This window comes from Strix aluco, chromosome 3 (assembly GCF_031877795.1).
Source record: "Strix aluco isolate bStrAlu1 chromosome 3, bStrAlu1.hap1, whole genome shotgun sequence".
NCBI lineage: Eukaryota > Metazoa > Chordata > Aves > Strigiformes > Strigidae > Strix > Strix aluco.
In genome coordinates, this window is record NC_133933.1 from 112,813,208 (window position 1) to 112,841,070 (window position 27,863).

Here is a 27,863-nt window from a genome sequence, read left to right on the forward strand (position 1 = left end):
TTATTTTTTTCTAACAGAGGTACAATATCCAGAAAAATGTAAGCCAGACTGTTTTTACATACTGGTATGATAGAAATTGGCCTGTGATAACCAATCTAATTTTGAGGTTTGATTTCAACTCTTTCATTCAATTTTGAAAGTTCTAAATTTTAGGTTTTACAGAAAATCTGAAAAAAATCAAAACTCTTGCTTTCATTTACTAAATTTTTTTAGTTCAGCACAGTATTATGGAAAAAATATCAGAATGATGATACAGATCAGAATTTTCCCACACTCTCTTTGAGCAAAGTAGAGGCAAGATTGAAACAATCTCACAAAGAAATCAAATTTAAGTAGCTTTTTTAACAGAAAACTTCACTATGCATTGTCTCATAAGCAAATTCACAGCTGGTGAGCAAACCTCTCCTTTAAGACCAACAGCTGTTGGTTTAGCATATCCCAGTTTGACCTGGATGATTTGGGCTTCAGCTTGTTTGCTAGGTATTGGAAAAAAGTTTAGTCACATCACTACAAGTTCAAGCATGCCTCTTTCTCAACAGATATAGTATAACTGACAAAACAAGCTGACATGTCCCACCTTCGATGTAATTCCATCCCTAGTTGGTGTCCTTTTGAACCAGCTAGGGAAATGGTTCCCTGCTGTAGACTTGGCTCTGCCTCCCACAGCAACACCTTCAGAACTAAAGTGGAATAGGCTACAACGGGACCAAACTGATACTGCAAATACAGGGCAGCAAGTATACAGATCAGGATAAAACAGGAAATCTGCAGAGCTCAGCAGTGAACTGCATTTTGCATCCCAAGCCTGAGGTGCTAGTTACTGATGGCTGCTACTGTGAGGAAAGAAAGACACGAGAACAAAGAGGTAATTGAAAAGAGGACCAAAAGCCCAAAGTGTCAGGCTTGTTGCTCTGCTCCCCACTGGAAGCATGAGGGGCACAGGCCAATGACTCTACTTTGGGTAACAGTGGCCTCCCTCCTCTTCATGATGATGGCCTTGTCTCCACTCAGCTTCTGTCGCTGAGACGAGATGTAGCAAGCCTGGCTTTCTGGGGCTCTGGACTACACAAAACTGTCAGACCCCCTAAACTGTTCTGCCACCTTCAGCAAGCATCTGCCCCAGACAACACCTCAACACCTAATGTGCCTAGAGCCAAGCCTTGGGTCAGAGCCTCAGAGAAGCACCAGAGTTCAGATTTCAGCAGCTGCATGCTGGAAGAACAAACAACAGGATTACATCCCAGAACAGTCAGCTACAACCTCCACAAACTTTTAAAGCCGGAACTCGAAGAGAGTCTGATGTGAGCTAGTGCAAATCCTTCATCCCAGCTAGGGTATAATTATATCATTCTGCTTGACAATGTGACACAGAGGGGGCAATAAAATATCCATTTCACAGTAAGGCCAGTATGACATGGCTACTATGGATGGTTAGGCTACTTAATTTATGTTTCAGAACTCATCTGAATTCATTAAGCATTTTCTACTATATTCAGCCTTGTTATAGACAGCTGCTTATAAAGGTTATAAGAAATAAACACTTTAGGCATGGGCAATTTGTTTCTTCCTTCAACCTGTCTTTTGTGAAATTGCATGCTATAGACCAATAACTACAATATCTAATTTATAGAAAGCATGAAAACCAAAGACTTCTAACTGTTGCAAAATGATAGAGTTGCAAATACATTAGAAGAAGAATGAAAACAAACAAACAAAAAAACCACTTAAGGCACCAAAAGGTGCCCTAAACAGTGAAGATCAATGTTTTACATTGTTTATGTATTTTTCAAGAATTTTTTCAAGAAAGCCACTTACCACTTTCTGTGTTTTTTGCATTTGAAAAATAATTAACCATGGGGTGGGATTTTTAAAGAAGACAACAAGGCAAACATTTCCTGAATTCTTACAAAGTGAGAAGGCAAATATATGAAAACTTAACTGGAATGAAAGAGAATCCATCAACTCTGAGTGCATTGTTTGCTATCCTTTAAAAACAGGCTAACCCAGTGTGCAGTTCATTAGTATTCTAATTGTCAAGTAGTGCTCAGTGGTTGTCTCAGGCTGTCTGATTAAAAATTAAACAAAATTAATTTTTTTCCATTGCCAGATGCACTGAAGTCTTTTTTTTTTTTAATTAAACTCCCTTCCCAACACTTAAGATCACATGCCATCATAGCAGAGCAGTAACTGACCATATTTTGCAAGAGTTGATCATGAAAGACTATTTCATTCTGAATTACAGTGCAGAGATTTTATTCTTATAATGCATTGCTGTTCTTCTGTTCATTTCAGCTGATCTTTGTGTTCTCCAAGGGTGAAAGAAAAACTGATAGGACTGTGATCACAGAGCATGGCAAACAGCTCCATGACCTACAACCAGCTATGGAGCGCACAAGACAGCTTGTTTCCATCTCTTAAATAGATATTGAATAGATATTGTGCTTTGGTGTTCTCGCAGACATGATCTTGGCTGCTGAACTGATGTGGTGGTGCAATTCTTTCACAGACAGACACACACACACACACACACACACACACACACACTCTCTCTCTCTCTCTCTCTCTCTCTCTCTCTCTCTCTCTCTCTCTCTCTCTCTCTCTCTCTCTCTCAGGGCCTGGCACACCTGTGCCTGGGATGTGGTCAAATGGGAACAATAACAGAGTCGCACATTAATCAAATTCTTTTGTAACTGCTGGAAGGAACCAGAAGGTATTTGACAAAAGTCAATTCTCTTGGACCCTATAAATTGTGACCACCAGGGAGACCCTTTGAGCTCTCCTCGATCCCAGCGGGCCTGTGACCAGCATCTCCCCTGAGCTGGGACGCCTCTCAGGTACCAAACCCTTAAGGTGTCGTCTGCTCCAGACGGAAGGCCAGGGCGAAGTCCCCTGCTTGAGTCTCAATTATCGCCCGTTGAGGAATGCCAAGGCATTGTGAGTATTTGCTCTAAACTCGAGAGGGAAATTTTCTTTGAGCTAGCTTCTCTTTACTCTGTGTGCGTGTGTGTGTGTGTGTGGGTACGTACCCTTGTTTCTGTGTGTGTATGTCCGTTGTGTGTTCATTCTACTGAATCCAAACGCCTTTGTTTCTGTATGTTTGTCTGTTTTGTTATGTGCATGCATGTGTATATATAGGTACCGTTAAGTAAGTTAGTGTGAATCTTGTCATTTTAGAATCTGAATAAGTCGCTTTTCTTTCTTTTAGTATTTCTAATTTATTTTATAATAATAAATTGCTGTTAGTTATTAGTAAACCTAGATTTCTTACTAAATATTACCGTGTCAATACTTTCATCCGTGACAACTGACTCCGACATTTAAAAGTAACATCTGGGCACTAACCATTTAACTACTCTCTTCCAATTACACATTTATCTAACATAAAACTGTACCAACAGTACCTGAATCATGATGCCATTAATAAATATCAACAGAATGTAATGTTTCTATAATGCTAAAAAGGATAACCTAAAGACTGAGTTTCTGGACAGAATCTCAAGACCCTGAGATACATATTCAGGCACATCCACAGACATCTTCTGTTCAATTTATCCAAGTAAATCACTTAAACCACCTTCTGCCTTTGTTTCCTGTTATTACAATGGGGATCCTTCTTTCCCTCTGTTACAGTTGGGTATTATGCAAACAAAATTAATCGTGTTATGTGTACAGATACTGTACTTGTAGAGGACAAAACAGGTTCTATATTCAGAATACCAAGATTAACAGGACCAAGAGCATTCCCATGATACAAGAAAAATATACAGTTATTTTAAGCTACATCCAACTAGAATAACATGCCAATCAGTTTGATCAAGGACAAGAGAGGAATCATGTTAGACTCAGGGTTTATTGAAGATTAGACTATGCCCTCTTGTCTTATTTGTTAAGTATGCTGTCAGTGACACTAACTATGGCATTTGTAAAACCATCTTAGAGAGCAGCAAAAGGAAAAGTAGTGAACGTGCTAAAAAGCTGTAGCGAACATGCTAAGGTTGCATTAACAAATGTATCAAAAACTTCATAAAAAATACTGAATGAATCTATGCCAGTCTCTAGCAAGACAAAACTACTTTTTCCTTTGTAACCAGGGTCTCTTACGCTGGAACAATGTACAAAGGCAATCACAAATAATGTGATCAAGTTAGTTCTTTACACATTTTGGAATTGTCACGGTTAAAAATGATTGGTGGCAACAAACCAGAGCTGAAGAATCACAGAAATTTTTTAATGCAAATCAATTTATGCTCTCCTCCAGAAATTTTTGAGTCTTCAAGTACCACTATGATATTCAACTTTCTTGCAATATTTCCATGTGGCTTCTTTACTCTCTTAAGCAGTTGCAGGTACACAGCCAGAGACACTAGAGGTGGGTTCACTATCTTTTGGGTAAGATGCAACTGAATTCTTCTTGCCCCATGGAAATGTTGGTCTTATTTGCAAGATTATACATAAAAAAGTAAAGACAAAGACTAAGAAATTAAATTAAAGCCCAGATTTGTTCTCTTGCAACAGGGGCCATCTTCTTATGAGAAGTAAACATGCTATCTGCAGTGGTGGACTGGAGCAGATGGGAGAGGAAAGCAAGTGAAAGAATTAAAAGAAATACTTCAAGGGTATGAAAGAACATGGGCAATTCAGAAGTATCACCTATTCAGTTCCCAGCAATCCAAGTAAAGATTTGGAGGTGAAAGTTCTGCGGGGACTAGTTGTTATGATAACCACTCCCGAAGCTACTGTCAATGAACGTACCTAAGTCTTTTTAAAATCCTTTCTTCCTTTGAACCACCACCATCAGTGGTGAGTTCCACCATGAAAATTATCTGCTACCTTGTATTTTTCACTGGACACATTGTGAGAAAGACAGAAATAATCATCACTCTTTGTTTTACTCTTCAGCATTTATTTCTCTTAAAATAATTGTGTTTTATGGGCTGCATCTCATAGTTGCACAGATAGTTAATATACATCTGGGGATATTGCTAAGGTTGAAAAAAGTTTTCTGTATGTGTGTAAAGAGGATTAAAGTTTGTCTTAGCTGTTTTTCCATTTATTCTAACTTCTCACAAACTTTTCAAATCAAATTCTTCTCAAAAATAACAGTAATTTGGAAAAAAGAATTTACAACCACCACCAACCCTCAACCTAAATTACATTTTTTAGCAATTAAAATAGCTGCCTTAAATGCTTTGCCTCCTGTTGAAGTGTGCATGCCTCTGTGATAGGAACATAAACCATGAAGAGTTTAAAAGAGAAGCTGTGTACTTCAGAAGTGATCCAGTGACCACGGATGCTTGCAGATCAGGTGCTTACAAAGCCTGATGGGTAAGTGCCCACACATTTTTAAAGACTACCACTTGACAACCTTTAGTAGCGTTTAAATAGGTGATATATCAGGCTCAAAGTCAATATAGTATTGAAATGTAATTGAAAGGGATTTTATTATGAAACTATTAACAGCAATTCACACAGGATATTTAGTGGCAGTTAAAACTTGTACTCTTACAAAATACCTTAAGTATGAATAGCCATACTAAGATAAATGTCTTGGTGTTTGGAGATAAACTTAGCAATATGAGCTTTCATGTCTAAATGTAACGTATCATGATCAATACGTTGCTGGTTTTTCAACTAAAAGCATTCTTTACTGCAATGAAATAGTCTTGGCACCTTAAAAAAAAAAATTCAGCAGCTTTAAACTTTCCTAATATCACCTACTATATTTAAACACTGTATAATTAACAGCTGAGTAATCCAAAAAAGCAGAATCAAACCATGTCCAAACTTCACCCACCTGTGACTTCATTCCCCAGGCTGTGACTTTGCAAATTCTTTTTCAGGAGGTGAATTAAAGCAAACGGTGTTGGATTTGTAGTAAAGGGCACCTCTCTAGCATTACCATTTTTCACCAGAAACACCTACAGCTTCCCATTCCACCTATAAAGGAAACTGCCTACATTGCGGAGGAAGAACCAAGAAATATTGGCCTGCCCTGATGTTAAATCATTATGGCTATGACAGGCATTCCTACACAAGATGCATGTGCAGCTGCAAATAAGGTCACCGTGTTGTTCTCCTTGGCAGTTAACACTACGTGCTGAACATCTCGGCTTCCATTTTAAATTTACACTAGCTTCACTCCCTTAAAAATTAGATGAAAAATTTGCAAAGTAATTAGATTTCTATGTCTAATTAGCGAAGACTTAATTCACTACTGATATATTTCACCTTTCTGTGAGCTACTTTAGCAATGACTTTCACATATTCAGAGCTTTCCATACCACTGAGCTCCAAACTAATTTACAAACTTTGGATATTATTATGTACTGTGACAATAAATAATAGAATCCCCAGATTAGAGGTATGTTAGATCCAGCTTCCCTTAAAACATGCACATTTTCAGATAAAAATCAGAGCTGCTGGGCTCACCACAGTCACAGTGTATGTACAACCCAGGTCAACACCATGTGTGCAGTCAGTTCTGTGTTTCTACAGCACATGGGCTTCATCAACAGCCTGGCACGGATAACAGCCAAGTTATATTATAATTACTGTGAAAGCACAGAACACCTGGCAGCGTATACACACACATTTCTGTGAGAGTAAATGGGTATGGCACTGATAAAAGTCAATGGCAACAAGCTTATTTAAAACAGACAGGGACCTGGTCTTGAAGAACCTACCCATACCAATTACATGAATTCACTTTAGCAAAGCAGTGCTGTACTTTCTAAAAGGATCTGGCTAGTACTATCTTAGCATTAGCTTGGCTATGTTTGGAAAATTAGGATTCAATTCGCCTGCTTATTGCAGTAGGATGGCCTAGCAAAGACAGGATTCACTAAGAACTACTGTTGAAGACAGATTAGTGAGAATGTGCTGATAAAAAATATTATTTAAATAATCTCACTACAAGACAGCATCTCTCATCATGGATGCTGGCCAAGTGCTTCCAATATTTTGTGAGTTAGTGCAGCCAGAGGCAAAAACAAACCCAACAGTCAGCAGGAGGATTTGCGGGGCTTCCCCTGGTAGCTTCCCATCAGAGTATGATGCATGCTTTGTGAGATCTGATACTACGTGTGGCAGGGCTGCTGCTAAGAGGGTCACCACGGGATTATTTCAGTGTTCACTGAAATGGAAGCAATTTATTACATACTGCAGTAGCATCGTTTTCATTCAAATTATAAGAGGTTGCAAGTAGCCTTTTAAATCTGCTTTGCGTTTCCCTCAGGTACCAGCTTACCTTCAAGCTTCTTGGAAAGATGATGCTCTGTGAAGCAGGCTTCCGGGGTTATACTAAGAACAGAGCATTCAGTAAGTACCCTCTTGACCTCCCAGAGCATGCAGGGTTAGAAACATACATCTGCATGCGTAAACTGGGTTTCCCCAATGGCCTAAGAATGGGATGCATCTGAGGAACAAGTTTTGCACTTACTTGAATATTATCATAAAACATTTACATGATTTAATTAGATTATGTAAATGCTTTACTCCAATTTGAAGCTTTGAAAATCATAATGTCATGCTCTAAATTATGCAAGTACTGAAAATGCTTTTCACAGCAGTAGAAGGAAAACCACAAGTGAGACAGTCCTGCCACATGCCCTTCTGCTGTTCACTACTCACCTAAGACCACACAGAATGCATTACTGGAATTCTGACTTTTCTATTAACATTTTCTGCATAGATTGTACTTATCTTGTGCCCTGATTTTATGCTAAGCCCCAAATCCAAATTTGATTTAGAAAACATTTTGTGGTTTGTATCTACATCCCAACTAAGCAGCAGGTTTTTCACAATGTCCTCCCCACCCTTCTCTGACACAGCATGCACTTCACGGCAAGGAGATCTCAGCAAGGAGATTCAGTAAGAGTTATTCATTGAAGCATCAAGATAACTGCTGAGCAGTGAAAAAGGAAAGTAGATAAAAACCTTAGCAAACGTTTTTCTTCTAACTTAACTTACTTCTACTGTACTCCTGTACAGGACAGTGCTGCCACAATACTGAGCACATGTCACTAAGAGATCCTTCATTCTATAAGGCATTCTTTAAACTATACAAAACAGGCATTTATACATTCTACAGAAATAAGTTACAGCAGATAGGGATGGTGCCAAATTATTGGGAGACAAAAGGAACCACCATTAGAAACAAAATTAATTAATTCCAGGAATTAACATGCACTCACAGAAAAGTCACCAACTTGGGTAGCTGAATTTTAGCAGAACTTAGTTATTCAGAATATCACTTATTTTCCAACACAAACTGTGTGTACCAGCTTCTTCAGTACAACTGTTCAATGTGTCTGAAACACCTAAGTCTGATCTACCCCACCACACAGATTGCTATAAGAGGCTCTAAAGCACATACCACTTTACATTAGGGTCCTTCTGTGCAGTCAGAATACCTCACCCCCAAAATACTGGTTCCCCCATATTCTGACACCCCCTCCCCCCAAACGAAAATCATGACAGATAACTAGAGATCATGAACAGAATAAAAAAAGAAAATAAATTTCAAGCTTATGAAAAATCCACGGCAAGGGAACTTTGAGAATAACAGCTCAGAGAGATATATACTTCTTCTTGTTCTTTACCACATGGTGAAAGGACCTACCCCACAGCTCTGCAGCCATGGGTGACCAGAGAATAGTTCATATGCAGGCCACGTTATGCCACATGATTGTCAGTATATCCATGCTGATACAAACCATCTGAGGTAATGCATATCTCTAGCAGCAGCCTACATTCCTGGCTCACCATAGAATAAACCTGCCCATATTTATCTTACACAGATTAGGACTCTTGGGAAGACTGCTGTCTCAGCAACCTTTTGTCATTTATGGCACACTGCCCGGCTATGGTTATGACTTCTGAAAAAGCTGATGAATTGTGAGAAAAGGCTGTATGAACATCTATGGGGAAAAGCCAAACACGATAAACATAAAATTGCAGACAGAGGTAATACTGCTGTGGTGGGAAACATTAGCAGCTCAAGGATTCAATAGGGAAAAGACACCAAAAGGCAAAGATATAAAATCCTAATGGGATAAATAGAGGTGGAAGTTGGCAACCCTACAACTCTGTTCCAAGCAGCACAGAGAACAACCCTTCCCCAGTCCTGACACCTTCCTGACCACGAAAATTCACTCCAGGTGGCTTACCAGACACAGTGAATACACTAGCGCTAGACCCAATAGCCTGTTAAGTTTTTGCCTGTATCCTGCTTGCAGAGTCTCTTTGTACGTTTCAAGATACCTGAACTGACTAACACAGAGACAAGCCATTGCCTTTTCCCACATACCCTCCCCTGCTCACAGCATTATTATAAATATCTTGTTCATGACAACAGAAAGATATTTGTCTGCAACACACTTGCCCCAATGGCTCCCTAGCTCTGCTTGCTAGGCCTTTCCATTCTCTACCAACCTCAGCCAGTCATCACAACACTGTAATCTGCTCACATTCCAGCACCCTTTACATTCAGTACTCTTTCTAGGACAATCCACCCAAACGTTATTCTTTTTTTAGCTATGTGGGAAAGTTACAGCAAACAAATGATAAACTCGAGGGACAAATTTATTTTTTTAAAGTTTCGTATAACACTCTTCAGGGATGTATGGGTGCTCCCTTCACTGTAAGGACAGAACTGATGCTGATTGCCACTCCAGAAAAATTCACAAAACCCAGAAGTGAAATATTCATAAAACTTGTCATCTGAAAATAATTTGCTACAAACAAGCGTAAAGAACAATGCCCTCCCAACCGAACAGTAAAGTGGTTTTCAAACACTATATAGTAAAACTCTCATTACCCTTCCCAGCAGACATTATCCCACAATGCTTAAACCAGAACTGACTCAGCCTCTGTCACAGGCAATACCAGAAGAGTGAGCTCAATGCACTTACTCTCCAGTTCTGACAGGTCTTAACTCAGCTCATAAGACTGTCATAGAGGCCTGGCAGCAAAATTAAGTTGCTCTTAGTCCAGGTTCCACAATGTCTTTCCCATGATAGGAATCCTTAAAATGAAGCTCCCAATCCAAAATTGCACCCTCCTGTGGTTACTGAAGAAAATAAATTGAGCACAGCTGACTGAAATTATTCTGATTCAATTATTTCATGAACACTTCAACTAACCACATTTATCAGCCTCCTAAACTCATAAATCATAGCAATCTCTGTTGGGAAATTTGAAACTGATGTGGCCCCGCCTGAATCAGAGAAGGCAGTAGGCATCTGACAGCCTTGAGGAGCAGCCTTGTGTGAGCTGATTGGAATTTCTAGCAGTATTAATCTTAATAACCTCAGGTAGCTTCCTCCCCACAGCCTATGTCTTTCTGTGCAAGCAGTAAGGGAGGGAGCACTGCAACAATTACTTCCTCATTCTCTCCAGCTGACTCTGTTTTCTGATGAATATGAACATGTCAGTCACGCTCAGCCTTCATCAGTAGCTCTTCTCAGCAAAGACCAGTCCAAAACCTGTAGAATTTAAATTGTGATTTGAGCCTTGAGGTATAGCACACAGGAATAGAAACTAGAATACCTCCCGATACAGCAGCATGAAGACTTAAAAACAAAAGTAGCTTTTCCCTCTGTCTTACAAGTGCCTGTGAACTGCAATAGAAAATTGTACAGCATTTATACAAATCATTCAAACAATAGATTGAAGATATTCAAATAGTATTAACACTGAAAATAGATGATTAAAACACATATCAGAAATATGCAATCTATCTAGGAAACCAAATCCAAGTAACTGTCACTCAACTGACAGGATGGTCAGAACAGTTGTTGAAGCTCTCTGGTATTTGCTTTGTGAGGGATTAAACAGCACCCATTGTGATGAAGCTTTCATTTGTGCTTTTCCTAACAGACTTTCCAACAACATCTACCAGATTTCTCCCATTTTACCCAGACTGACTTAAAGAAAAAAACAGGAACAGCATCAAAGTATCTATGGCTCCATCTACCTACCAGCTGCTATGAACAGACATGTATGCACCCAAGCCTAACTCTTTTGTAGTTGCAAATAAATGTGTTACACAGCCACTCTCCTGACAATAAGGAAACATTCTTAAGATATTTTCCTGTTTGTACTGGTATATCATTATCCTGAGTAGCACAGCCCTTTTTTGGAAGCACTTTTAGATAGGTAACTTCTGCTCAAAATTTTGATATGTGTATACTGAGACACTACTGAAAGTACTCAAGTGAGTGTTTTACACCACAAACACATCATTCATGTTCACAATCTCTGTAAAGTCAAGTTCCAGGTATTCTCCCCACTCCCTACTTTCCAGGCACAGAGTCAAAAGACAGTTCATTATTTTCTGTAGCAGCAACTCTTCCCCGTGACAAAAAACTAAGAAGACATATGGTTTGTTTTTTTTCTTTTCATGTTTGTTTGAAGGCAAGTTAAATTTACCATTATATACTAATTTCTACCCATCCTCTTCAGAAAACAGAGAGGTGTAAGGGAAATCATACAAACATTTGGATTATAATTCTGGCTATTCTGTGTAACACAATGGATAATCCACACTTTGTTGCATGGATGCAATCCCATAATTTCTGATATTTGCTAGTATTTTGACTGGTGTTTACAATAAAAAAAAAATCTTAAGAAAAAAAACCAAATAAAGCATTCCTAATTTGGCTAAAATTTCCTCACTCTGAAACACGTTTCCGTATCCAACTCAGTGCACTGCTGTTCCACATAGCTCCAAATATCAATACCATTTCTGCTGTTTTCCAGTCCTTCTTGTCTTCTCAATCCTCTGAAAATTTTTAGAAACTGGCAGTGGTTCAAATAATTTGTCTGCCAAGTCTATTACCACCCCAGGATTCAGCTCATCTAGACTTGCCGATTAGTATGTGGTATCTTCGGGTTTTCCAAGGTTTCCCATACTCTTCTAAATTCATTCTGTTTAAAAGCTTTTCCATAGATCCCCCTGCCAAAATCCTGAACTCAGGGCAGTGTCAGAATAAATGGACAATTTGCTGAGAAGGTACATTAGAGGTCTTCCCTGCTCAGCCCAGCTGCTTGGCAGCCGTCGTTATAGCTCCAGGGCAACAGCAACCCACATATTTGCCATGTGTCTCCACACTGGGAGCCTGGCTCTTGGATTTAGTAAGACTCATTCATCTCTTTCTCCCCAAAGCTATCTTCTGTGCTGGAGCATTAAAACCCCTTTATGAAGTTGGGGCTGCTGTAGCGTCAAAACAGGGGATTTTCTCAAGAACAGGTCAAAATTCTTTTCCTGTAAGGTAAATCAGTGTAGAAGGAAAGATGTGCCTCAGATACTTTACTAATCACATCTAATGTTTTTAGTTTTTCTCACTAGGACACACCCCTAAAGTCATAAACAGAGGGATAAACAGTATCTGTCATGAACAGATGCTTTTGCAGATCTAACTCGTGTGACTCAAGAAACAACCTACTTGAAATTTTCTTCCTGCCTCTCAGGACATGGCTGCCTTGGTGTTGATCACCTAATCTGGTAACTGCACTGAAATGGACTACAACTGCTCACACATGCAGTTGCAATGTGATCTTTGAAAAGAATAATGACCAGCTAAAAATCCTGACTCCTTAAAACCTAGAAGTTTGGACTAATAACTTATGGATCAACAAGAACTTGACAACTATCCTGCATGAACCATCTCCAATATCAGAACTAAAATGCTGCAATATAAAATAGCAATGCTTTAGTGCTTAAATCTGTTAACACAGGGAGATTAACATGGAAGAATTTTAAGGACCTTCACCGTCATAGCCAAAACAAGCAAATTTTTTTTTTTTTTTGCTTTTTACCCCTGTATCTTTTTCTTTAATTCATTTACTGCCAATTTCTTACATCCTTCCTATTTGTTTTCCAAACTGATCTTTCCTTGATCTTGTCTTTTCCAATTCACTTTTCAGTCTGTATTTGTCAGCCTTCCTTTTACTTTTTCTTTTCCTTTGTCTTTCTCCAAATTTATGTGTCATTTTCTTCTCACTTCGCTAGCTCCTCACTGACCAAAGTGGCAGGTGGAAGGAGCAGGAGCAATGTGCAAATTGTTCTGGAGAGCATCATGGCTTCACACCCACCAGCTCCCTTCATGGGAAGGCCAGGCTTCTCTAAAAACTGATTTGCACTTTTCTCTAAGTCACATCACTTGCTATTCCAGAAATCACAGGCCTTCTACAGGCTCAGAACGGTATTCATACCACAGGGACTACAACAAAGTTTTAAGCACTTGTTCCATATCCCCAAGCAAAAAAATCCCCTCCATGTCCTCTGTGAAGCCAAATGACAGCTCTGTAGCACTATGAACTTTCAACTTAATCATCATTACCTACCTTCACTGCTTCAGTAACGTCAAAAGCATATCTATCTCATGGTGTCTTACCATGTCAGGCTATAGCTAGATGATACTGTTGAAAGACATCTTAAACAAGCTGCAGAATTTCAGTCTCAAATAGTGCAAGAGGTACCAGGCTGTAAGATGTGGGAATTCTGAATACAGAGGCAAATACAGAACTAATGCTCTTTGTTGTCAATTGGAAAATACAATGGTCAGGCAGCTTAGTTGTTACAACGCACTGTTTTCAACTAATTTTAGTGTTGAGCATAATCCAGATCATATGGCTTCTTATTTCCCCTCACATGGCTTCTTATTTCCACGCACCTTTGAGCAAGTGAAAAGGTATGAGGTAAGGAGAAATGGTCTAGAGCAAACGTCAAATCTACCCATGCCATCAAATACATGTTCTTCATTAATTCTAATATTGACAAGCAGTTTGTTAACTTCATGGGCCTCAGTACAGGTCAGGCTAATTTTAGCGCTGACACCACAGACAAAGTCCAGGTCAGTACTGAGGTTTCACTTCTTTGTGTTTGGTGGTGGTTGGTTGGTTTTTTTTTCTAATTTGAAGTTAGCACCATTTCTAGTTCAAGTGAAACTGATTGTTATTTCAAGCTTCTCATTAATTGGCCAAGACTTTTATTGACTTTAGTCAGTTTCATTTAGACCAAAATCTTATTAAACATATTACAAATCCCTTTCTCTTTCAATAATTTACTTTCTGTGCAATAAAAATACCATATCTCAAGCATTTTTGTAATTCCATACCAGACACATACATTAAATTGGTGACAAAGATTTGCAGCACCAAATCTGGAATAAAACAAGTTTTTACATGGCAACATTGACAAACTGCCATTTTTAAAGAACAACACAACTCACTTTTTCAAAACTAAGACCTCTTAAAGCATCTTACCTCGATATAGCCTGCAAAGAAAGAAAAATAATTTAAGAGGTGTTTGTTTGAAAACATAATTACGTGCTTACCAGTGCTGACATGTGACTATACACAGCATTCCCTATGAGACACTGAAACAACCCAGTGCTGTGAGATCAGTTAGACTATGATTTGAATTTCTGAAGTGGTGACGGACTTCTTGCTGTACAAAAATCTGCTTGCCTCCACAGTCTTACTGCCAAGGAGTGTTTTGCAACAAGATAGTTTCCAGAAATAATACTGGGATTCTGTAAAAAATTCATCTGAGACATGAGTGTTTTCTGAAAACCCCTAAAACACAACTTACAACTAAAGTAAGCAGTTGTGAGAGAGAAACATGAAGGAGCAAGGTGCTGTCTCAGCAGTACAAACAAAGCTTTAGAGAACAAGTTACCGGTTTTAACTTCTATTTTCTACCTTCACCGGCAAGTAGCACATGTCCAGGGAGGTAAGTAAAGACCAGACAAGCACACAGGGATTCTCTACCAGTACTCTTTGTAGTGTCCAGTGATTCATGGTTCAAAAGGATTTTCTAAGCCAGAGATGCTGCGTTTATATTTAGGAGCCATTAATAGATTTGTTTTTCAAGTACTCGTTCAGTTACTTTCAAGCCATATAAACTTTAACATTAATGAGGTGTTTTTTGTTTCTTAGGGTGTTTTTGTTTGTTTGTTTTGCAGGGGGAAGGGATTGTTTATGGAGAGTGCCATAGTTCACCTTCACACCTGTGGAGACCACCTCATATGCTTTGAGCCACCACATGCAGATTCTGCTTAATAACCTCTAGTTCTGGCATCAGGAGAGACAGTGAACAATCACTCCCTATTCATCCTCTCCCTCTGCCATTTGTGATTTTATGGACTTGTATCATTCCCTCTCAACCATCTGCCTTTCGGTCTATTCAGTCATTCTCATACAAGTGTTGCATGCTATTCATTATTCCTGTCACCCTCCTCTAAAGTCTTTCCCAATTTTACTACATAGGGCTTGAGATGGAAGAAACTAGAACTACACACAGTATTCAAGATGCACATACACCACAGATTTATAAATATATATTATTTAACAGATTAATAATGCCTTGTTTTCTTCTCTATTTGCTTTCCCAACATTTTAATTAAAATTTTAACCTCTATTAAGCTGACACTTTTAAAGATCTATGAAAACCCTAAGAACTTACTTCCAAGTAAAAGCCTTGTATTGATGGTTCCCAGTAGTTACGTAGAATGACTGCTTTCTTCCATATCCATTACTTCACTTCTCCTGCACTCAACTTCATCTATCATTTTATCATCCAGCCACTCTGTGAGGTAAACCTTTCCATAATTCTTCAGTTGTCATTACTACTCTGAACAGTATCTGCAAACTTTGCCATATTTCTATGCAGCCCTTCTTCCAAAAAGGTCATGAGTACACTGTGAAGCACAAGCCTAGGCATAGATCCTTGCAGAATTGGTAATTTCTTTTTGATGTGAAATGTGATGATTTATTTCTGCTTCCTATTTCCGATCTTTTAATCGGTTATTGAACCATCTTTGAACCCTTCCTCTTATCCTACAGCAGCATGCTTTCTCTAACAGCCTGGGATGAAACATTGTCAAAAGCCTTCCCTTTCTGAAGGTCATTTCCACATTGCTGCCAGTGCTATACGTGTAGCTCAGATTCCACTTTACAAACAGCTGAAAATGATTAAAACTTGACCCTTCCAGTTCCCTTGATTCTACTGTAATGCATTTTATTCAAATTTGCCCTGCTACTCCCTTCCTTCCCAGCTTTCATCCCCTCCTTCCCTATTGAGTGATATACACATTTAACAAAATTGAAACAAAAGAAAACATTTCTTCATATTATTTGTTTACAGAGCTTTCCAGCTTGTATAAGCTTACAATATTAAAGGAAATACATTCACATAAAAATTAGTCTGAAATCTCTCCCACATTTATTACATGTTGAAAATCAAATCAGATCCCACATACTGTTACATAATTTCCCATCACCTTCACACCGCAAGCCATATACATTAACAGACAATAAAGTTTCATTAGACCTTTATTGCTAATGTGAAGAAAGTTTTAAAGAGTTCTACTGCATACTAAAGATATACTGCAGGGTTTTTTTGGGGGGATGGGAGGTGGGAGTGGGGTGGGTGGACTATGGACAGGACAGGACCCAACAAGTTTTTGTGTCTGACGATTGAAAGCTCCACATATAAAGCTACAGCTCAGCCAAAGATTTTGATATTCAAATAACTGAAGCACTACTGATTTAGAAATGTAATTTTTCTTACAGTATACAGGTGAATAGCTCATGCCTAATTACAGATGGAGACCATTTGAAATAACACAAGTTTAAAATCTTAACGCAGAAAATCAGACCACCAGAATTTCCAATGAAGCATTCATTCAGGAGCAGACAGACAGCATCATAACACAAATACAAACAACAGTACAGATGATTTAATTGGATTACTTCACTCCTATGAATTCTTCCAAACAAGCTCTTTAAGAAAACCAGAAATAGAATTCAACTTTCATCTTTTCTGGATGTTTTGGCCTATTGCAGTCAGTCATGCTCTCAAAGCATGTTCGCACAGAAGCAGCTGTGTATACACAACAAATCACATTTGGACATGTTTCGATCCAAGAGTGGGTAAGGACAAGCAGAGGTGAGCAGCAGGCTGTCCCTCAACACTAACACCAACAGTTGCCATAGCAACAGGAAGAATCATGGGAAGAGGCTGGTATTGATCTTTCCATCCCATGTTCATTGCTATTTCTTCAGAGTGGTCTTACACAATGCTACCACAACCAACACCGTTGCACATGCTCAGGTTCTGAAGTTAATGGAACGTAAATGATGAAAAGGAAACAGGGAACAATTACTGCTGCGGTTCGTCTGAGTACACAAAGAACAAGCAGCAGAATTTTCGTCTTAATGCAAGCTATGCAAAGGGAAGGGGGGGGGTGTCAGTATGTACAAGCATGTTTTACCATGCCTTCCATCTACGGTTCAAGTTTTCTGTGCATTGTCCTACAGGGCAGCACCTGTCTGTTCTCAGCATTTGTAACAAGACATTCACCAATGCCTCAGTCAGGTATTGTAAAGAGTAGGATATAACAAAGGGTATTTTGTGCTTAGTTGAAAGCCTGCTACATCATGTCAGCGTACTGCAGAATGGCACAAAGCCAAAAGGATAAGAAAGAGAGACTACTTACAAATACTATAGAGATTTTTCAGGTTAACAATGGAATAGCTCCAGAGTCCCTCAAAATATGTTACAGCACAACTAAGTCCTATAAACATGGGATAATACATTACATGAGTATATAAAATATTTCAATGAAGACTAATATTGTTTCCAAAAACAACACATAGCTCAAAATTGCATTTAGTTTGCAAATTACAGGATGGTGCTTTGTTGATACTACCATAAGGCTTAAATGAAAAATATCTTTTGAAGGTTTCACCTTCACAACGTTTAAAACGTTAGACTGAATTAAGAAAGCCTTAAGACCATTCCCAACTGTATTTATGAACACTGAAGAATGACCGGAATATTTAGCAGAATGTGTGTGGCTCTAGCTAAGAGCAGAAGGCTGCTTATATCAAAAAGATAAAGTATTGTTCTTGTAAATGAATATATCACTTCTGCTACATGCACCCTACATTGTCCCAGTTTTATAGCAGCATAACACCTCTGTAATCCACTATATTTGCATAAAGCTGAAGTAATGAAGCAATAGTATGGGAAGTACCCAGTATCTCCAGAAACTTTATAATTCAAAGTGATTAGCCCCTCAAAGACAAAAATTCAGAAAATGCATTGTAGTTTTCAAAGGCAAAAGACAAATTAAGTGTCTATATTAGTACAAATATTCTTAACATAATTCTAGCATTTATACTTAATAAAAACAGATCCTGGGAAAAAAAAAAAACAACTAAACAATACCTACCAATTGTGGACATCAAGATAACAACTCCACCATAATCCAAACAAATTATAACAGTATGTGATATTTGAGAGCTCTGGGAACCCTGTTAATAACAAGTCTCCCATCATAACTTAAAGAGGCAAATAGCCATGGGTCTGCTGAGGACCATTCAACTGCATATACACTATCTTCATGTTCTTCATAGGTAGCTATTACACTGTCCTGAAGGGGCTCTTTAATCCTAAAATTGGAGGGGAAAAAAAAAAAAAAAAAAGAAAAATAGTAAGGATCTGTGAACACACTTGATTTAAAAGGCAATATTAAGTGTCACTAACATCTAGATAAGCAACCTCCAATTTAAAGTATAAGAATGCAGTAGTAGGCTCTAAGGAAGTATTTCATACCAGATGTCTGCATGTACCTATGCTTTAGAAAACATAGAGTCAAGACAATGTTAAAAAACCTGTTTGCAGGGACAAAGTACCTCTTATTCTCAACTTCAGTGCATTTCCAAGGCTCTCAGAACCTACACTAAGCATCTCTCTCTCTCTAAATCAAGTTAAACTACAGGGTATGATCTAAATGCACTTAAACACACATTTTTATCAAAATCTTTTCTCTCACCATGCTCCATCTCTTCCTTGTTAACTGAATTCTTAAAATAGTATACAATCTTATTAGAGATATGTAGATAGGTAAGAAGTTGCAGCCCTTAACATCAGTGTGTCTCCTGTGCTGCCATATTGGACCCATTCTCTCCAGAGTAATCCAGAGAAGATAGAGGCACCACTCTGAACACTTTAATTTTTATCTCCCATTCCTAGAGGTATAAGAACACCAGATTCTTATCTATTATTGTATACCTCACCTCTCACTGCAACACCCAAGCTCCTGGTCACCTACATCATGAGACACAGACATATTCACTTTTGCATTGCAAATATTTAAGAACAGATTCAGGCAATTCTCTGAAGTTCAAACCATCCAAAAGTCATTGATTGTGCTCTGATAGCTGAGAACAGCCCTTTTCTCCTTCACTCACAGAGCCAGTCCCTCCTCTCAGAGCAACACCACAGCACATTATTCTGTAGCTACAGGGTAGGTGAGTTTTCAGAAGATGACCTCAGAGCTCCTTCACCCACAGAGGATCACCTCTGTCTGACAGGAATCAGCCAGTCTTTCAGAAGCACCCCCCTGCCTCCCAGAAACAGCCTTGTATTACAGCTGAAATCCTCCTAACAGAAAGCAAAGCCAAAGAGTGCTGTGAATGCCACTCAATCATTTAAACAGATGCTGCTACTACAGAAATGAAGTGGTGTTACTGGCTGTCTTTGCCCTTTACTGCAGCTCTCTGAAAGCACACATCTCTATGATCACAAAGTGTATATGATAACACATTTGAAACGCTTGCAGGATATCGCTGCTCCACCTAGCCAGCCTAACCAGCTGTGAATCTAACATTGCAATTAAAATTCAACTGAATTTAATGAATAAACCAAAAGCAGTCTGATACTGCAGAATAGCGTCAGATATTTAGTTTCAAGGACTTTTATCATTTACTTATGTTACTTTTAAAGTCAACTAACAAAAAGAGGGTCATAGCACAAGCAACATGCAGACCCTGGTAAATTACAAAGAGCAGACTTGTTTTGCAGTTCTCCTGAATATGTACTTTGATACAAACCATCTAACAGCAGAGAGCTAATAAGCACACACACTCACAGACACTTCATCTCCTGCAATGTGTTTTTCTAACTTCCTGTTAACTGACATGCCTGGTTAAGTGAAAGTTGGTCATGTCCCCAGACAGCAATGTGCTTCATGCGGTGCTCACCCACTTACCCACAACTCCATTATTCTGAAGGTTTCAGATGTCTCTCCAGATAAGCAGGGGAGTAATGCACGGTGCACATGGCTGTCAGGGGACACGACCGACTTACAGTTAACCAGGAGCCTCAAGTTAACCAAAGGTTGGATAAACAAGGACAAATAAGCTTCTAGATTATACTATTTTCTGTATGCTCAGAGTTGTTTCAGTGTTTCATTTAAATAACACAGTTCATCTAATTTAATTTAGAAAAATCACAGGGGATAAGTGTTCAGGAAAGAAGCCCGTAGATGAACTTCTGTCTGGCATTTTCATTTACGACTACAATTAACTGTCATTTATTATTGTATATACACTGAATTTCTTCTTGGGTATGTAAGTAATTTTTTGCCTTCACAGAAAAAGAAAGCTTGTTATTCCATGTGGTTCTTTAGGCCACATGAGTTCTGTTTTCAGTGTGGGTTTTTTTCATTTTAAATAGCATAGATCTATGATAATATTATGTACAGACTACCTGTGCATAAGAGCAGTAAGCCTTGAAACAGTTATTCAAAATCTGAGAAAATCCTTATGGAAGTGATCACTTGGTGTAAAAGAGCTAGATCTATACAAGATAAGCAGGATGGAAATAAAATCATCTCAGAATGACATGTGTCTGAGGAACAACACAGAAGATTCAAAAGAAACTGTCCATGAGAACCCTTTACAAACATTATGAATGAAAACAGATTAGCCTCTAAATTATGTAATAGGTAATGAGCCCAGAAGGATTATGCTACTGGAATAAAGAGCAGAATTATTTCATGTATATGAAAGACTGTTAAAAATAATTAAAAAAAACAGAAGGAGCAAGATTGTTTGTGGTGGGTTTTTTCCCCCTCACAACAGGAATCTTTTGGAGACAGACCACCTTACCCCATGCTAAGAGATTCCAAGAAAACACCTCAGATCTGTCTGCATTTTGGCTATGTGCATGCTTTTTTTTGGTAATCCAAGAATAGGCTGAGGATACTATTTTTGAATCTATATGAATCTAGAATATTTAGAATTGTTCAGTTTCCAAGTCCCACAACAAACTACTTACTCTCAATGAAATTCTACACAGCTTTTGCACATTTTTATTTATTAAAGAATCAGCTCAGACTCTCCTAACTCCCCAGACATTTAATAGAATTTGGTTAATGCAAGAAGTTACAGATTTAACAGCTATGACACTGACACTTATTTAAGGTAGGTAACAAATACCTTTTAAATATAAACAGTCTATGAAAAAAGATTATCTTGGTCACAGCACATACTAGCGGAACACATACAAAACAACTTGTATTTATCTGAAGGTGTTTTGTCTATGTAGATATTTTAATTATCCTTCTGTTTTATCAGCTGCTACAATTTTATTTCCCCTTAACATACAGTAGGTAATTACAGAGCCTAACATGTCATAGCACTGATGAGTATATTTTTTCTATTACTCTACTCATAATGTAGCAATGATTAAAAGAATACCTCTGCACTTTCATGTGCACTATTCTTATCTCAGAAACCTTCCATTTCATAGTTACCGACTCCTGATGACAATGCCCAGGTTATTTGCCTTAGGTTAGATGCCTAACACCGGAGACAGAAGAGGAGAGCATTCAAAGTGGGCTGGATACTAGGACAGATATCAGATCTTTGGTGGGTTTTGGAACAGGGGGCAGAGTTCATGACCTTAAATTTCTTTCCAGTTAAAGAAGTTCAGAAACAGGAAGAGTACCTGTACACAGGTGGATATGAGGTAAGCTTTCTTCTATTTCTTCTATGCTACTTCTATGTATAATTCAGGTTGTTGTCAAAACACAGAGATTTCTGTTTTTACATAAAAGCTGGAGGTTATGGGTATAAAAACACAGTTGCTATCCTATAACTAGTTTAGTGTACCACGGGTGTAGGTCCTTGGTCTACTGATCCCTTGACAGAGCATTCTGACTAGACTGTATTTCATAAGCATACTTGGTAATCACTTGTTATGCCTGGCAAGCTTAGTAAACTATTTTCTTCCTTGTCCTAAAATCTCCCCACCCCTTAAAAAGTCCCTTTAGTTTCTCATTTTTCTGTACTATTTTAAAGACATTTTTCTCTCCTTATAATCTTGCATTGTGTCAATTGACAAGGCATCAAACTCTTATGTCATCAAGAACTCATGGTAAGAAACAAGTAATCTCTACCTACATCCTGCATAAATTTGTGTGCCACACAGAGCTGAAACTGGACTGCTTTCTCTTTGTAGTCTTATTCACATAGCACGACCTGTACCAGCTTCTCCTATGAAAGGAGAAAAGCTTTCATTTTACTAGATAACTTTGAGGTTAATTGTGTTACAGACTTGAGAGAGAAGCCTGTTAAGCCTTGGATAATTGTTTTCATGTAGAGAGCTGTTATTTCCAATTACTTCTCATGCTAACAACCACTTAAGTTTGCTGTGCTTGTGATTCTGTTTTGTCACCACAATGTTCAATACAATATGTTTTACAGAGTCACCAAAAATCATTAATTCCTTATCACAGCCAAAATTAAATCCTCTTTAATCTAAAAATTACTACGAAATAGATGTGATTCAATAGACCAGCAACATGTACTGCAGTGTCCAAAATGAATCCTGAAAAGCATGGCATTGGATTCCAGACAAAGCCTCTTCCCTTTAACTGCAGGAGAAAACTTAGCACTCTTAAGAAAACAGAATTCAAGGATGTTTATACTGGAATGCAATTTTTATATATAATAATTGGCCATTCATACTACTGTAAGCATTATCCTATTTTTTTTCCACTCAAAACCAGCCTTCTGAACTGCTTCTACAGGAAAATGCCACCTTTAAGAACAGGAAATGCATATATTAATATAACAGGTTTCATACTTTTCCGAATACACAAAAGAAATTAAGGAGGGTATATCTGTTCATGAGGGTTAAAGAAAGAAATAGTAAGGAAAAAACATATGTTTTTAAAGCAAAAGAGTCTAGGAATTGGAAAGTGCTGCTGCACTAGATTTGGCCCAACTTCATACATATCCAACCAAGTAAAGTCCTAAATACTGGTATTCCACAAAACAGAAACTATTTAAGCTCTTTTAATTAATTGAGTCTCTTGGTTAATTCCATAGCACAATCCTATTTCTAGATTTCTCTGAGATATAAATACCACAAGCAAAATACCATCCAAATTAACACTATTGGCAGCTGTGTGGTAATACCCTGGAAAGCCTGCCTTATCGTGAATGTTTGGCAAATACTTTTCAAAATATCAATGCTGACAATTCACTCTCCTGAAGTCATGCATGTGTATACGAAGGTGTTATGTTAGATCACACAGTTCATATGTATTATCATGAAACCACAGGATTTACTATTGAAAAGTCACCAAACCACATTTCTGTCATGAAAAGTGGAAAGCACCACCTGCTTTAGATTGAATTTTGAGGGAAATCTCTTTCTACAGAGAGGACAGCTACGATCTTCTCTCCGGTCTATTCTGATTGCTGAAGATGTTCCTACACTTAAAATCTCATTAAAAACTTCGTTATCTCAATGAGATACTCTGTAGTGGGAAGACCAATCCTTTACACTTCTCAGCTTTAAATGCAAAATGGTGATAAGCGCTTGTGTCGGATCTCATTCTGTTTCTATCAAAGGACAGTGCAGTTAACATCTATGGTCAAAAAGATGTAAAAATATGACTTCAGGAAAAACACTAAAAAAAAAATTTCCTAATGTGAATTTCTGGTACAATCTTCAATAGATAACAAAGATAAGGATAAGCCTAGAACATATTGCCAAAAAATGTAGCATAAGGGAGAAGGCAGCATACTGACCCTAGTAATCAGTTCTGCCATGAAAACACAGCAGACATCTTAAGCCTGCAAATCCCAAAGAGAGCTAAGGGAACCGATAGCCTCTTCTGCAGAATTAAATTTAAGGATGGCTTCCTTTTCAGGACTGATGTATAAGCTCAAAATGCTATTGACAATATAAATCTTCCCATTGGTATGGATACAGAAAAGGCTTTTTCTCTCAAAAAGCAAGTCTTCCATTATCAGTTGAGCCTTGTCACGAAGCTCTGGCCACAGAAGCCATGAAGAATGAAAACACTGCTCTAGATGCAGTGTGTACCTTGCTGTTGGTGCTCTAAGGTAGCGAATGGTCTTCTCATGCTGCATGTCATCAGCATACCAGAGACCTGCTGAGTTTAAAATTCAAACCTATAAGGCAAATAAATATATTGCAATAACTAGAGAAAAGGAATCATAGATGGCAAGTAAAGATGGTCACTCTAAACTGCAAGAACCTAGTAGGGGTCTTTTATTGTTAGAAATAACAATGTAGAATTAAAATGACTGTCAGACTAGTTAATACAACCAAATATAGACTCATTGACAAGGATTTTGGATAACCAAAGAATGAAGAAAGGATATGAAAGTTGCCACCTCCCTTTGGAGAAAGACAATTCTCAGTGCTCTGCAGATGTCTAAAAGTGAACTGACAGACACCTTCAGGAGCTTTGGAATTAAGGCAATTTCAGTGTTGCAGGGAGGAAGTCCTTGCAACGCCAGAGTGCAAAGTCATTAAAGAAAGAGAGGCCAAGGAGAAGCTTGGCTTAATCGGTTGCATCCACAGATGTGGCATGACCCCATATTTTAAATGTTTTGTTCAAACTGAAGCATCAAAAAGCACTCCCTATGTTCTTATCCAGGCACAGCAGCTTTGCTTTGGGAATGAAAGCTAAACGCACCCCAAATACTCACTTCATCTGTTCTATTTTCATTTGTTTTGTGCACTTTTTTCTACCTCTGGATCAAGGTGCTAGAAATTAAGCCAGGAGTACAGCATTTCATTCCCCATTTCTCAGCTAATTTTTTTTTTCCATATTTGAATTGTGCATTAAATTATCCAGACTAGAAACTTGACCAGAACACACTACAGCTCTCCTCTGGCCACATGCCTATACCTTCTCTCCTCGGACAGCTTGATCCTCTTTTTAGATTGCCTAACTTTTGACAGTGGGTTTGGGCTTCCCAGACAAAAAGCACTGAAGCCTTTCCTTATTCAGTGCAAAAACTAAACGCAGTTGGCATGTTTCTCCTAGACACATTTCACAAAGGCAGCACGTGCACAGCTAGCATGTTTCAAACAAACAAAAACACAGTCAGTGAGAAGAGATAAACTCAAGAATATGGCTGATGGCAAAAAAACTAATCCTAAAGGGAATAATCAGACACAGGCTAGGGAGACCTTTGATATGATACAGGCTGCTCTTACATTTTTATGATTGATGAGAGAAAAAACAACAATAGCAGTTTAAAAGTAGGGAAGAGACAGCAAACTAGTTGCTCTGATCTGAATCAGCAGTTAAGAGGAACTGAAGGTCACTCAATTACGACAAGAGACAGATCCTCATTCAATAGTCCTAGTTATGCTTATGCAAGTGTGTTCTGGTTTCCAAGATGGGAGCATATAAACAATATGGGAGCACATACATGGGATAAACACCTAAAGGAAAAACCTCAAAGAATAATTCCTTTAGAATACAACAATTTTTGGTTTGTTGTCTATTCATTATTCACAGTGAGCCAATGTATTTTTGTTTTCTCAGTCATGAGCCTTAAAAAGTAGGTAGTTAATACAGAAAATGTCAAGAATAAATTGGTAGATTCAAGCATAGTTCTACATGGTTGAACAACGAAGGGTTAAACTAACGTATTACTTGCTTTTGTCTCCAGCCAAGAAATACAATAAAAATTATAAAGTTTACTCCAAAATATATTAAAAATTAACATGAGTCCTAAAGACCTCGGAAGTCTTAACTGTATAGACTAGTACTACAAGTCAATGTTTTTAAAATATGGGGATTTTTGCTAAGTAGAAACAAAAAAAAAACCACCACGCTTTGAAGATACAACTTATACATACTCTTCATTTTTATATTTAATCCAAGGAGTATTTTTACAAGTTATTTTATCCAGAACATGAAAAATAGGTAGCCCATGAAGAAAGAGCCTTCTTCCTTCCTTCCACTTGATACTTCAACCTTCTTTTAAGGGAGATTTTGTCACTCAGTCTGAAGGTGACTGGCTGGAGATACTAGTTGTACACACACCTGCTCTTCCTGGTGTATTTCAAGATACACCCAAAAAAGACATTTTCTTTTTAAATATTTGTGTGCTATTTAATAGCAAACCAGATGTCCTTCAAAACAGGATAAATATGAACCCAGTGAGAATATAAGACTTCCTTAAAAGTCTAGAACATACCCAAGCAAAAAAACCCACACACATACACACACACCCCAACCCATCAAACCATACAATAACAACCTGTGTTTTACAGAAGAGACAGTACCAATGGAACAGTGCAACAGACTTTTCAAAGAGCTCTCCAGGAGGGAAAAGGGTACTAAAGTCTAAATATTTGGCACTAATGGTTGACTAACAAGAAGTATTCCCAACAGCTGTTATGCCTGCTTCATTAGTGTGCTCAGAACTAAACAGACATTCACCTGGCAACAGTTCAAGGCTGGTGAGCACCTTGCAAACATCCTTCTAGATCAACTCATAACAAGGAGGGGGAAAAAAAAAACCCAAACAAAAAACCAAAATACAAAACAAGACTCTTAGAATACTAAGCAAGTGTTAAAAAAGCTAATATGCTTTCCCAGGTTTTATAGAGAACAGATTAGCAGCTGAAAAGCTTATACTTAAAAAGTAAATGCAGTATTGATACTCTTGTAGCCTCTGGGAACAGGCAAGGGCTCTACATCATTACTATACAAGTCACTCATGATGTGTTTTACATCCATCCCATAGCCAAAAGAAAAGATGCATTATATTTGTTGTATCGCTTTGCATATTCTTGGTTTCAAAAATTCCTATTCTAGAAACAATCACTTGTGTTTCAATGAGGCAACCTACATGGTCTACAATCAACAGAAGCTCAGAACTCCAGAAAACCAACTATACAACATCTGTCAGTACACTACTTGTGATATTATTTACATTAATACATTCCCATCATATAAAAAAAAAAAATGTAGTCTCTTTCTCACTTCCATTAATGCTATTTATCTTCCATCCAGAACAAATTGCAATACCCAGCCAAATATAAGGAACTAAAAGGTACATCATATTTAAAATGCTGTAGTTATGTTCCAGAAAGTATGTACTGTTGATGTGAGCAACTTTGTAGGTATGTAATTTGATACACTTTGATTTTCCAGGCATTTACATCACCTATTGCTTCTAGAGACATCTTGTACATTTAAAATTAACCGCTTCTATATATTGGATAGCTTTCATATTTAATGTTATTAAAATGGTTTCCAAGTCCTTTATGTGAAACCAAAATGTCAAAACTATATCTTAATTAATAAAATAAAGGTGCAGAAGCAACCTTAAAAATGCAACTAGAGAAGTAACCTCAGCTTCATTTAGAATTTTAACTGAAACATCTAGCAAACACAGCCGAGTAACTGGGGGATCTTTTTTGTAATTTCCTTGTTCCTCATCCCATCTGACTATTCTTCACTGAAAACAATAGTTCAGGAGGTAATCTGCCTATTTCATTGCAGACAGCTATGTATCTTAAAATATATTAACAGATGCAAAAAACCAAATGATCAGTGCAGACGTATAGAACATGGTTATTCAGCTGCAAAGAACAACAAAAATACAGACTAAAACCTGTTGGTCTCAAAATATTTTACATGACTTTCAGTATCATTATCTTAATTTTGTAAAGGAAGAGTTTGCTCAAGATCACCATGTAAACTAGTCACAAAATTAGA

The 27,863-nt window shown here is 37.9% G+C and overlaps 1 protein-coding gene across 6 annotated transcripts in view; it reads right to left on the reverse strand.

Moving 5' to 3' along the window:
• Window positions 1-16,205: 16,205 nt before the first annotated feature.
• EIPR1 (EARP complex and GARP complex interacting protein 1) overlaps window positions 16,206-27,863 on the reverse strand; it is a 91,500-nt gene continuing 79,842 nt past the window's right edge. For all 6 annotated transcript variants that reach the window (XM_074819984.1, XM_074819983.1, XM_074819985.1 and 3 more), the window contains one exon: window positions 16,206-18,462. In XM_074819984.1, the coding sequence (XP_074676085.1) occupies window positions 18,288-18,462 (175 nt within the window). In that variant the 3' untranslated portion in view covers window positions 16,206-18,287. The remainder of the gene's footprint in view (window positions 18,463-27,863) is intronic.